Source organism: Bubalus bubalis, chromosome 4, assembly GCF_019923935.1.
Source record: "Bubalus bubalis isolate 160015118507 breed Murrah chromosome 4, NDDB_SH_1, whole genome shotgun sequence".
Taxonomy (NCBI): domain Eukaryota; kingdom Metazoa; phylum Chordata; class Mammalia; order Artiodactyla; family Bovidae; genus Bubalus; species Bubalus bubalis.
The window spans coordinates 132,205,205-132,218,512 of NC_059160.1; the positions used below are offsets into that span (position 1 = coordinate 132,205,205).

At 38.8% G+C, this 13,308-nt stretch overlaps 1 protein-coding gene across 9 annotated transcripts in view; it reads left to right on the forward strand.

The window, feature by feature from the left end:
• Positions 1-13,308, forward strand: part of LOC102400568 (zinc finger protein 33B) — a 57,355-nt gene that overhangs the window by 36,729 nt on the left and 7,318 nt on the right. For 3 of the 9 annotated variants that reach the window (XM_045165531.1, XR_006550737.2, XR_006550738.2), the window contains exon 5: positions 628-732. In XM_045165531.1, coding sequence (XP_045021466.1) covers positions 628-732 — 105 coding nt within the window. Of the gene's footprint in view, positions 1-627; positions 6,162-8,937; positions 12,342-13,308 lie in introns of those variants that run through there. The other 6 variants (XR_006550735.2, XM_044942067.2, XM_044942066.2 and 3 more) reach the window with 6 other exon arrangements.

Consider the following 13,308-nt stretch of genomic DNA (forward strand, 5'->3'; position numbering starts at 1 on the left):
ATTGATTGGGGCATAGACTTGGATTACTGTGATATATGTGTTTATTCATCTCTAAGTTCTCTGTCTCATCTTTTACATGTATTTATAACACAAGGTAATATGTGATATGCAGAGAGTCTATGCAGAGAGTCTCTCTGCATACCTATGAAAATTGAAACTCTAATCTCAGATTCTTTTGTATTTGAATACTCATTTACTTACTTAATGGTGATTTGAAGTTAGTAGTATTCTGTAGTTGTACCCAAGTAATGTGTTGTTGGTAATTTTATTTTCTCTCCTTATATTTATCCATAAGTGTTTTGGAGAATTCATGGAGAGGTTCGGATTTAAAGAGTTGCTCTTACTCCTCAGACATACTGAGGAATGTCTGAAAACCAAATGTCTGTTTTCTAAGAACAGTTTACTCTTCGTTTTCCACTATTCTGGGCTGTTTTTCTCTTGTTTTTGTTTTTTCACCTGAAACTCTAGAAATAGAAAAAACAACATACTTACATTTACCTTCATCCCTGGAGACTAAACAACAAATCAAAATCAGCTACCAGCAATGTAGGGCATTTGTAAGTAGGTCTCATTCCATAAGAAATGTGTGGATTTTCATATGGTGAGATAAATTTTTCTTGTTTCTAGAAGTCTGGAAAACTGATCACATGAAAGAAAGGAGCCATGAAAACCAGCCTAAACATGTATGGGAAGTTGTATTGATCAATAACAAAAGGCTGACTAAAGAACAAGGTAATGTACTAGGGAAGTCACTTGAGTTGGACACAGATTCTTTTCCTTACAGAAAAATAGTCTGTCAGTGTGTCTCATGTGGAATGAGCTTCAACTATATTTCAGAATTGGTTATCGATAAGAAAAACTCTTTAGGGAAAAAGACTGATGAATTTAATGCCTGTGGAAAATTGCTACTCAGAATTAAACATGAGAAAACTCATACTAGAGAAAAAAATGACTATTTTAAAAGTGGAAAAATTGTCAGTCATAATGAGGATTCTGTTCAGCTTGAGAAGATTCAAACTTTAGAGCAAAATTTCGAATATAACATACATCAAGAATCCTTCAATGAAAAGGTAGCACTCAATACATACAAGACAGAGATCACTGAAGAGAATGACTGTGCCTGTGATGAATATGGGAGAAGATTCTGTGATAGCTCATCCTTCTTGTTCCATCAGACAGCTCCCTCAAAGGAAAATCACTATGAATTTGGTGATTGTGGGAAATCCTTATGTGTGAAGTCCTCCCTTTTAAAACACGATGGGGCACATTTGAAACACTGTGAATATGGTGAAAGTGGGAATAATTTCAGGAGGAAGTTCTACCTCTCACAGCTTCAGAAAACTCATAAAGGAGAGAAGCACTTTGAATGTAATGAATGTGGGAAAGCTTTTTGGGAGAAGTCACACCTCACTCGACATCAGAGGATTCACACAGGAGAGAAAAACTTTCAATGTAATGAGTGTGGAAAAACTTTCTGGGAGAAATCAAACCTCACTAAACATCAGAGGTCACACACAGGGGAGAAACCGTATGAATGCAGTGAATGTGGGAAAGCGTTCAGCCACAAGTCAGCCCTCACATTACACCAGAGAACACATACGGGGGAGAAACCCTATCAGTGTAATGCATGTGGGAAAACTTTTTATCAGAAGTCAGACCTCACTAAACATCAGAGAACACACACAGGACTAAAACCCTATGAATGTTATGAATGTGGGAAATCTTTCTGTATGAATTCACACCTTACAGTACATCAGAGAACTCATACAGGGGAGAAACCCTTTGAATGTCCTGAGTGTGGGAAGTCTTTCTGTCAGAAGTCACATCTTACACAACATCAGAGAACTCACATAGGAGATAAACCCTATGAATGTAGTGCATGTGGGAAAACTTTCTACCACAAGTCAGTACTCACCAGGCATCAGATAATACATACAGGTTTGAAACCTTATGAATGTTACGAATGTGGGAAAACCTTCTGCTTGAAGTCTGACCTCACAGTACATCAGAGAACTCACACAGGAGAGAAACCCTTTGCGTGCCCTGAGTGTGGGAAATTTTTCAGCCATAAGTCAACCCTATCTCAACACTATAGAATCCATACAGGGGAGAAACCCTATGAATGTCACGAATGTGGAAAAATCTTCTATAATAAATCTTACCTAACAAAACATAATAGAACACATACAGGGGAGAAGCCCTATGAGTGCAACGAATGTGGGAAAACCTTCTGCCAGAAGTCACAGCTCACTCAGCACCAGAGAATTCACATAGGGGAGAAACCCTATGAGTGCAGTGAGTGTGGAAAGGCTTTCTGCCATAAGTCAGCTCTGATTGTACATCAGAGAACACATATAGAAGAAAAGCCCTATAAATGTAACGAATGTGGAAAATCTTTTTGTGTGAAGTCAGGACTTACTCTGCATCAGAGGAAGCACACAGGAGAAAAGCCCTATGAATGTAATGAATGTGGGAAATCCTTCAGTCACAAATCATCACTCACAGTACATCACAGGGCTCACACAGGAGAGAAGTCTTGTCAATGTAATGAATGTGGGAAAATTTTTTACCGTAAATCAGACCTCGCTAAACATCAGAGATCACACACAGGGGAGAAGCCCTATGAATGTAACACATGTCAGAAAACCTTTTCTCAGAAGTCAAACCTTATTGTACATCAGCGAACACACATAGGAGAAAAACCTTATAATTGAAGTGAATGTTAGAAATGTTGAACCACAATTCAGCACCTACTCCATTTCAGAGAATTCATGCTATGGAGAAAGCTCTGTTGATATCCTGAATGTTTAATAACTTTCATCCACATAACTGGCCTTATTTTACTCCAAAGTAATGATATAGGACCAGTTTCTACACTGCAACAAGTATAGGGCAGTCTTGTTAAGAGATAATATTCCACTGAATGTCATGTACTGATATAAACCTCACAGATTTTGATTTTGTGAAGTTCTAACAAAAATACTAGGTTATGTCAGAATTTATATAGGGGAGAAATCTGTCCATTTGAGACTTATGAATTGACGATTTTCTTTAGAGGTAATGTAACTTCAAAAGCTAGAATTTGTGTTTTGGTTTTGATGCTATGGTTATTTTTAGGAAACAGCAGATTGTAATTTATAGATGCATATTGTGCAATGTAAAGCTTTAAGGACTAAAAAGAATAGTAAAATAGGCTCAAAAGAAGTTGCAGTAGTAGTAGTGCATAGAATTCTGATGTGCCCTTTACAAAGCTTTTTCTAATAATAGTTACATAACTATAACATACTCTAATAACAGTGTTACATAACCATATTAATAGCCCTAACAGGAAATTGATGGTACCCTGCTACTAAGTCAGATACAGACTTTATTCAGATTTCACTAGTGTTTACATGTAATCTTTATGTTTGTCTGTGCATTTCTATGAAATTTTGTGGTTTATATATTTGAGTAACCTTCAACACATGTTATAAAATCAAAAAGGAATCTGGAGTTTGTATTACATGAAGATTAAAAAGGAATCAGGATTTCACCACAGGAAGTTAATAAATATTATTAATTATTAATAATAATCATAGCCTTTGTGCTACCCTAATCCTGGCAACCATTTAAATATGAATCTTTTTAAAAGCAGAGATAAACTGAATAATTAGGGCAGAAGCATTAAACACCAGTGAAGTATCCATTAAGTTCACAGGACTTAGGTATGTACATTACATAAACTATATGTTTCTAACACAGAATGGAACTTAACATAATTGTGAATAAAAACTAGATACTCCTAGTTTACCCGTTGTTACAACATTAGGCACATCTCCCTTGTGTATAAGGCCTGGAGCAACAGTTTAAAAGGAAGCCCACAAAACTTATGTCTAACCTTTTAAAACTTATAAATCAAAATAACTAAACGTTCAATAAAATGTATTCTCTGCATGGGGATATCTAGGTCCTAGTCCCATTGCCCCTTCTCTTTCACCCATAGCTTATTGAAGACCATGATGTGCCTCGAGTATACATATGTAAATACTCTAGCCTTTAGCCTGAATTTATCCAGACCCTGAGTAAGCAACTGCTTTCCAAGACAGGGTCCAGGAAGGAAGTTTCAGATTAGACAATACTCAGAGCTATAAATTAGACTGTAAATTCAAGGGTCTGATGTACCCTGAGATCTGGGCCCTTAATGACTGTTGACTCTCTGAGGAGGAAGACTGAGGCTGGAACATGGCCAGAATGGAACTAGAGCAGTGCTTTTATTGATAGGGTAGAGGTGATATACTAAATTATATGATCAGATTATGTAAACAATTACATTAAGCTAATAACATAAGATTATACGATCTAGTGATCTTAGATTATATACAGAGTCTAAGCTTCCATTGTAGGAAACCAGAAAAAGAAGAGCAAATTAAGTTCAACTTATTAAAAAAAATAATAATGAGAACTTAGGCAGATATCAGAGTAATTGGAAACAGGAAACCAATGGAGAAAATAAAACCAAAAGCTGGTTCTTAGAGCAGGACAATAAAATTGATAAATCTCTAGTCAGGTTAGCTAAAAAAAGAGAAGATACAAATTGCTAACATCAGGAATGAAAGGGGGCCATAACTGTGATCCCCTTCACATCAAAAGGGTTATAAAGGAATGTTATGGACAACTCTACCCACGGATATGATAACCTAAATGAAATGGGCCAATTCCTTGGAAGAAACAATCTGCCAAAACTCACAGAAGGACAAATCTAAATAGGCATATGTCTTAAGAAATTGAATCAATTTTTAATCTTCCAAAGCAGAAAGCATTAAGCCCAGATGTTTTTACTGATGAATTCTACCAAATTAAGGAAGAAATAGTATCAGTTCTCCACAGTATCTTACAGAATGTAAAAGCAGAGCTTTTACTTATTCTTTGAGGCCAGCATTACCCTAATTGTAAAGCCATTGAAAGACATTACAAGAAAGCCAAGGTACAGACCAGGATCTCATTAATAGATATAGAAATCCTCAACAATATGCTTGCAAATTGAATCCAACAGTGTATAAAAAGAATTACATGATCAAGTGGGATTTATCCAGGTATGCAAGGCTAGTCCAACATTTAATAATGTAGCCCATCATATCAACAGGCTAAAGAAGAAATATATGATCATATCAGTAGATGCAGAAAAATTTTCAAAAACTCTTAACATCCATTCATGGTAATTAAAAAAAACCCAGTAAGTGAGGAATACAGGAACTTTTTACCAAGTTTCCTCAACTTGGTTAAAAAAAAAAATCTATAAAAATCCTATAGCTAACATCATACTTAATGGTGAGAAACTAGATGCTTTTCCAGTAAGATAAAGAGCAAGGCAAGGAGGTCCCTGTAACTATACCTTTTAATCAGCCTTCAGGAAGTCCTAGCTAATGCAGCAAGATAAGGGAAATAAAAGGTACACAGATTTGGAAGGAAGAGATAAAACTCTTGATGTTCACAGATAACATGATTGTCTATGTAGACAATTCCAGAGAATCAGCAACAAAAAATTCTCCTGACACTAGAAAACAGTTATAGAAAGGTTACCGAATATGATGCTCAGGCAGGTGATAAAAAGAAAGGAGCTATCAAGTAACAGAGGTACAGAAGAACCTTAGATGCATATGGCTAAATGAGACAAGTCAATCTGAAAAGGTTTTATACTGTATAATTCCAATGATAATGGATTCTAATAAAGGCAAAACTGTGGAGACACTAAAAAAATAAGTGGTTTCCAGGTGTTCAGGGTGAAGGACAGAGGGATGAATAGGTGGATTACAGACAATTTTTAGGATAGTGAAACCATCCTATAGGATACATGTCATTCATTTGTCAAAACATACAAAGTGTAAAACACACATACAAAGTGTAAAACACACCTACAGAGTATAAAACACACCTACAAAGTGTAAAACACAACGGGTCAACCCTAATCTAAACCATGGACTTTAGTTGTAAAAATGTATCATATTGGTTCATCAGTTATAACAAATGCACCACACTAACGCTCGGTATTAATAAGGGAAAAGTGTGGAGGGAGGTAGAGGTAAAGGGGTATATAGGAACTCTGTGCTTTCTGCTCATTTTTTCTGTAGCCCTAAAACTGCTTGAAAAAATGGAGTGTATTAAATAAACAACCCTGCCACATATTACTTTCTTATATATTTACAGAATTTGAAACTCATATGATTCAGTACCAGTTTTTATATGGTGGGGGTGGAGTAGGGTAGGGAATGCATTCTTAGAAATCATATATTGTCAACCACTAAGGCATATTTTCAGTTATAGCTTTCTGCTTTTCTAAGCCTTATTACCTTCTTTTGAAATTACCTTAAATTACTTATCTCTCATTATAACATCTTGTTTCTGCACTGAACATGTGTTTCTGCCCTTCATCTATAATAATCACTAATGAACATTTAGGTTGTTTTTATAGTCTTCAGAATACTTTAAATTATAGCAACTGTGGCTTGAAATTAAGGCCCAGTGTAATAGAGTGTCTTCACATCTGAAACTAAGAAGACCTTTGATAGCCTAACTGCAGGTTTCCCTCCCTATTCTTCTCCCCCAGGTCACTGTAGTCAGACAGTCCTCCTTGTTTATCTGGGGGACCAGTTCTTGGTTTCCCCTCAGTGGCAAGTGTCACTTTCCTACTAGCCCACAAAATTATTCTGAAAAACCATTCCCATCTTCTCACAGAAATTTTGCTGCACCCTCTGCATACTACAGAGCCATTTCCCACAACCCCTGGTTTTTCCTTTGTTCCCAAGCATGATAACCTGTGTGACCCTTGGATGGTGGTATCATGTCCTCTCGCCTGGGCTGTGAATAGACATAACTAGTAAGCTTATGTAGATCTCATCTGTCCAGTGTAAAGTGTCAAATGTTCAGCTATTGCATTACCCCAGGGTATAAATCCTGCCACCAACAGAGTGACTAGGAGGCAGTTAATACAGCTGGGCATGAACAAGATTGTCCCATCTAAGACAGGTCACCTGGTCACTTAGCTAATTGCTCTTGTCTAACAGGTTCCGTGATGTGGCAGAGGCTGCTTAGGATGGAAACACCAACTGCTGGCAGGCTTGCACTTCAGCCTGCTCTGCTCTGTGTTCTTTTTTGGATGTTGCTATCTCTTCCCACTCTAAGAAGCTCTTGTCCCTAAGAGAATGGTTCATTGGCTGTGCCCTCTGCATGACTTGCCATGGGGTTCAGTGTGTTTGGCAGGTGGTATCTGAGCTACCTGTGAGGCCGGCTTCTGGACCATGGTACTTGCCCTTGTAACTACCCAGAATGTCCACATCAGGGGTGATGTACATGGCTAGAAGTCCAGAATAACTGAGGAAATTTGTATGAGAGAAATAAGAGAGAAAGAAACCTGCATGGCAGAAAAAGACAGCCATAGCAGACAGAGGATGTTAAGTCAGCCAGGCTCTCTGGGTTATGGTTTTGCTTCACCACCTGTTGTGTCTTTTTTTTTTTTTTTTTTTTTAAAGAAAAAAGGTTCTGCACTCATGGTTAGAGTACAAAACTCCTATCCTGTGGTGCAGCAAAGAGGTTAATTCAAATGCAGCTTAAGCCTGGGATCCTTGCACCATGTGAAGCAGCCATTGCCATGGAGCAGGCCCCTAACCCTTTCCTGAAGAAAGAAATTTATAAATTTGATCAGAGTAAAGAGAACCCTCCTGAAGTGTAGCAAGTAACCACAGAAAGAAAAGAAATGGAAAGAATGAAGGGAGGGAGGGAGGCAGAGACTTAGATATGAGGAGAGTAAATAACAAAATAACTGAAATATAGGTCCATAGTTTGTTTTTGAAATTGAGATGTGGTTTCTGTACAATATTATATAAATTATATCCACAATTTGACTCAATTAGAAATACAGAATATACTAAAATTATTTGTACAACAAAAGATAAAAGGGTGCTGTGATTGACTTTTGTATCTTCCAAATTAACTTTAATATTAACTTTAAAGCTGAAGTGTACCATTGGTAAATTTTCATAGCCTTAATACAGGGCTCAGGTTATAGTTATACCTGGGAACTCCCTTAAATTTAATCATGTTACTCCCTATAATCTTAGAGGTGTTATTGAATATAAAATACAGTGTTATACTGAAATTCCCTCGAAAATTCATGTTGAAATCTAACTGCCAGTATGATGGTATTTCGTGGCGGGGCTTTTAGGAGTGATTCAGTTAGGAGAACAGAGTCCTCATTAATGGGGTTAGTGCTCTTAAAATAGAGACTCCAGAAAATTCCCTTGCTTCTTCCACCATGTGGGGACTTGGGAAAAGACAGCCTTCTGTGAACAGGAAGCAGTTCTCACCAAACAAGGAATCTTTTGGTGCTATGATCTTGGACTTCCCAGCCTCTTGAACTGTGAGAAACAAACTTTTATTGTTTATAAGCCACCTGGTCCATTGTATTTTATTATAGCAACCCCGAAAGTCTGAGTCATTTAGGAACAAATAGGATGTTTCATCTTAACCAACAGAACTATTGACTTAAGTTTCGCATGGTCATAACACCCACTGACTTAATTTTAGCATAATCCCATAAAAAGCATGGATGCTCTGATCCAAAGAATAATAAAATTAAATTTTTGGCACTTACAAATTGGATTGACAAAAGGAGACCATCGTGTACCATATACCTCAATTGAAACCATTATAAATACCTACCGAGAAGAAGTGATCATTGTCATTACTTCTCTGTTTAATGATCCAGTATAGCTTGTTCTTAGCCTGGAAATGATGGTGCTTCACAGTGGATTATTAAAACCTTAATGCTATGGCCTATCTGCTAAGAACCTAGTACCCAGTGTTACTGAAATTACTGTTTCCATTCAAATAGCAAGTAGTAAATATTTTGTTATTCCAGTTTGGCTAATGTTCTGTTCAGTGCTCTTTTTAACACCCTTTCAGCCACAGTTTACCTTCACCTCAAGGGACGCAAGGTGCCTTTACCAGGCTACCCATGGGATACCTGAACAACTCTGCCATTGCACAGTCTTTGCAGGCAGTGTCTTAACTGCATCCAGTTTCCTCCAGGAGTACAGGTATGACATGACATTGATGACATCCTCCTCTGCGGAAATTCATTTCACAGATTCATTGAGGGCATATAAATACGCCCCAAAAAAGCATAAGTTATTTCACCACACAGAGATCTGCCTCATCAGTTGAGTTCCTGAAAATCACTTGTAAAACAAGGGCTGTTTCATCTCTGATGCTGTCAAGAAGCAGCTACAGACTGCTTTTCATTTTCTGTTCTTAATACACACAATGTTAATATAAATACATAAGAGTCCTTTTTGGGCTCTGCAGGCAACATATCCCCCACTTCAAATTTTTAATTTCACTGATGGTGTTACTTTCAAATGCCCAACTTATATAGGGCCTCCTTCACAAACAGCCTTAAGAATTGATCTGAATTGAAATCAGTAGGCACTCCCATTAGTGCTCTCAAAGACACTCTCACTGTGGAGGCTTTAGCAGCCTCTTGTCCCTCCTGGAGTCCAAGAGTACAAGGAATACCATGCTGGATTTACAGCATGGTATTTACATGGTATTTACAGATTCTGTAAATCTGTTGATGTTGGTTTTGACAGATGCATTGAAGGCAGGGAAGGCAAATGCTTATACAGGGTAAATATCTTTGACGGAAGGTACAAGATACAGTCCATTTTGTGATGAGAATGGTCTAATGCAGTCAACCTGTAACATGTCTGAACTGATCCATCCAGGGAATGGTGCCAAGTTAATTGTGGCAGATTAATCTCTTAACAGTGACTTTAGCCACACTTTTGCTGAGCCCATTCATAATTTCCTTCACTGCTGCTGCAGCCACTGTGTTCATGAGCCCATTTGGCAATGACAAGTGGCTGGGTAATGGAGCTGACTGATAGGAGACTGGCATCGCAGAATGTGTCCTCTGATGAGGTCACCCTTTGGTGAACATTCACATGGTACACAAAGACCTTCACTCTCCTCATCTGGAAAGGTCTAGATGTGCAGCTCTCCCCCTGAACTCCCTTTCACAGGTTTTCCAACGTACCCCTCCTTAGTCCTTGATCATTTAGCCAAACCATAGGGCTTCTTTGGTGGCTCAGAGGTTAAAGGGTCTGCCTGCAATAGGGAGACCTGGGTTCGATCCCTGGGTTGGGAAGATCCCCTGGAGAAGGAAATGGCAACCCACTCCAGTATTCTTGCCTGCAGAATCCCATGGATGGAGGAGCCCGGTGGGCTACATTCCATGGAGTCGCAAAGAGTCGGACATGACTGAACGACTTCACTTTGACTTTAGGCACTGTGCATAAATAAGTGTTAACTCATAACTTTTGCCGTTTCTCCTTCGAGGCAAAATAAATCAGGTGATTTCACCACCAACTTTCAAGACCATCTCAGAGTGGGGCTGTGGTGCTGCGTACCATGCAGAATGATCTGATCCAAGCCTGAGGTTTTTTTCTTTCACTGGTCAGCTCGTCATAGGGAATTCCTCATGAAGCCATAGCAGTGGATTGAGGGGGGTAAGGGGTTGCCTGATAGCTATAGTCCAAGTATTTATAAGCATTGAAGATTCAGCTCCACTGAAGTCTGTTATTTTCCCATCCCAGGGATTCTTTACTAGTCAGAGCCCTAATTTTAATTTTAATGAGACCATGTAAGGTTGGAAATTCAATGTACATAGTAATTAAGCCACCCAACAGATTTGTCATTGGATTTCTTTTCCTAAATCTCAGCCCTGCAGCTTTAGGGGATGAGGTGCTTTCAGAATTATCATTGAAGCTTTAGGGTCTTTGTGGATCTTGAGCTGGGAACTTAAATTCCTGAGCGTCTTCATGTTGTTTCCCAACATTGTCCAACACATTTGGAATAAACAACCAGTTTCATACTCCTTTTGTTCACTAAAATACCTAGGAGAGAACATCTTTCATTCCCAATAACTTGCTTTCTGTAGGCACATGATAATAGGTACCTAGAGGTAATCATTTGAGTAACTGTATTGCCACTGCAAATCATGGACTATCAGTACCTCTTTACACCTGAAACAGGATCTTTAATGGTTTTAAATCTGACTCTACTCAGATCAGTGGTGGTTTAGTCACTAAGTCATGTCTGGCTCTTGCGACCCCATGGACTGTAGCCTACCAGGCTCCTCTGTCCATGAGATTGTCCAGGTTAGAATACCGGAGTGGGTTGCCATTTCCTTTTCCAGGGGATCTTCCCAACCCAGGAATCGAACCCTGGTGAAGCAACACCCAATTTGGTACACATTTGTGATTCAGGAGGATTTAATTAGAGACATAGAACCATAAGATGAATGTGTATGTCTAAAGGGATTTATTACAGGGCTTTGGCTTTCTACAACTGTGGGAACTGGTTAAGCGGTGTCTATGAGGTTGTCTCCATGCCTGATGAAGACATTTGACTAAAGTGCTCAGGGCAGACTATAAGGGAAAGGAGATGGATGTGACGTGAAAGAGAGCAAAAATATGAGAACTCACAACAATGAGTAGTGCCAGCAAGGAGGGGCTAAACCTGGAGACAGTTCTTATTGCCTCTGGCCTTGGTGTGGTGTCCTTCAGAAGCTGGGTCCCTCAGTCAGTGAGGGGATCACACACATCTGGTGCGAGCATCAGAGATGCCAAAGGACCTATGTGGAATGGTCATAGTTGTAGTGATGTCTCATGCCAGTGAGGTGGTCAGTAGATCAGCAGCAGCATGTTACAAAGATACAAAATGGCTATTACATCATTACACACTCCAGGTCTTGCACAAGAATATCTTTTATGGCCCACCCCAATGGGAAACATACAGAAAAGGGAACTCAGAAATGTAGTTGAGCCTAGTCTAGGTAACACATTACTAAGCAACCACATTGGCCTATAAAGGAACTGTGAAATCAGTTCAGTGAATCAGAGCTAATATTTTTAAAGAAATAAAACATAATGTCAGAATTCATTAGAGATACTGACAAATGGTATTTTGTGAAAAATATTTTTAATCAGTTGTATATTATCATGGACTGAATTGTTTTTCCCCCAAATCTATCCCAATGTGACTGTTTTGGAGATAGGGCCTTTAAAGTGGAAAAGTGAAATGAGGTCATAAGGATGGGCTCTAATCCAACATGACTGGTATCCTTATAAGAAGAGAAAGAGACATCAGAGACAAGTATGCATAAAGAAAAGGGCATGCAAGAACACAGAAGGCAGCCATCTGCAAGCCAAGGAGAGAGGCCTTGGGAAAACAAACCTACCAACACCTTGACCTTGAACTTCCAGTTTCCAAAAATGAGTCAAATAAAGTTGCAGTAAGTCACCTCATCTGTGGTGGTACTTTATTTTGGCAGCTGAATGTTTGTGTCCCCTCCTCTTACCCCTAAATTTGTATGTTGACGTCATCTCCAGTGCGATGGTGTTAGAAGGTGGGGTCATTGAGAGGTGATTATGTCTGGAGAGTGGAATGCTCATGAATGGGACCCCACAGAGCTCCCCAGCCTTTCCAGCACATGACAACACAATGAGAAGGTGCCATCTGTTAACCAGGAAGACTGCTCTCACCAGAATGCAGCCATGCTCCTGCATTGGTCTTGGACTTCCCGATCTCCAGAACTGTGCAAAATAAAGTTCCATTGTTTATAAGCTACCCAGTCTGTTAGTAGTTTGTTATAGCAGCCCCAATGGACTAAGGCAGCAGCCTTGGCAGACTAGTACATATGTGTACTAAAGATTGAATTTGTCTTCTGGCAGCTTTTAGAAAAGGAATTGAGATAATATTTTTAGAGCAGTTTTAGATTCATAGCAAAATTGAGGGGAAAGTGCAGGGATTTCCCATTTCCTCCCCCTCACACAGGTACACCCTCCCATTATCAGCATCCCCCAGCAGTGGCATATATGTTACAATTGATGAACCTACACTGACACATCATAAAAGCCTATCAATTACATTACATGTCACTCTTGATATTGTGTATCATATGGGTTTAGACATGTATTGATGACATTTATCCATCATTATGGTACCATAGTGTTTTCACTGCTGTAAAAGCCCTCTGTGCTGTCTCTTCATCCTTCCATCTCCACCCCAACCCCTGATCTTTTTATTGTCTCCATAGTTTTTCCTTTTGTGTTAACTTTATCCCACTTTAATGTTTCAACTTTTTTGTCAAGGTATCATTTAGCATACAAAATATTTTAATGTGGTCTCATTATTTTGTATTCCTCAATAGAATATAAACTACATTCAGAGCTTGAAGTTTTATCTACTTTACACACTAGTATGAATCCAGTG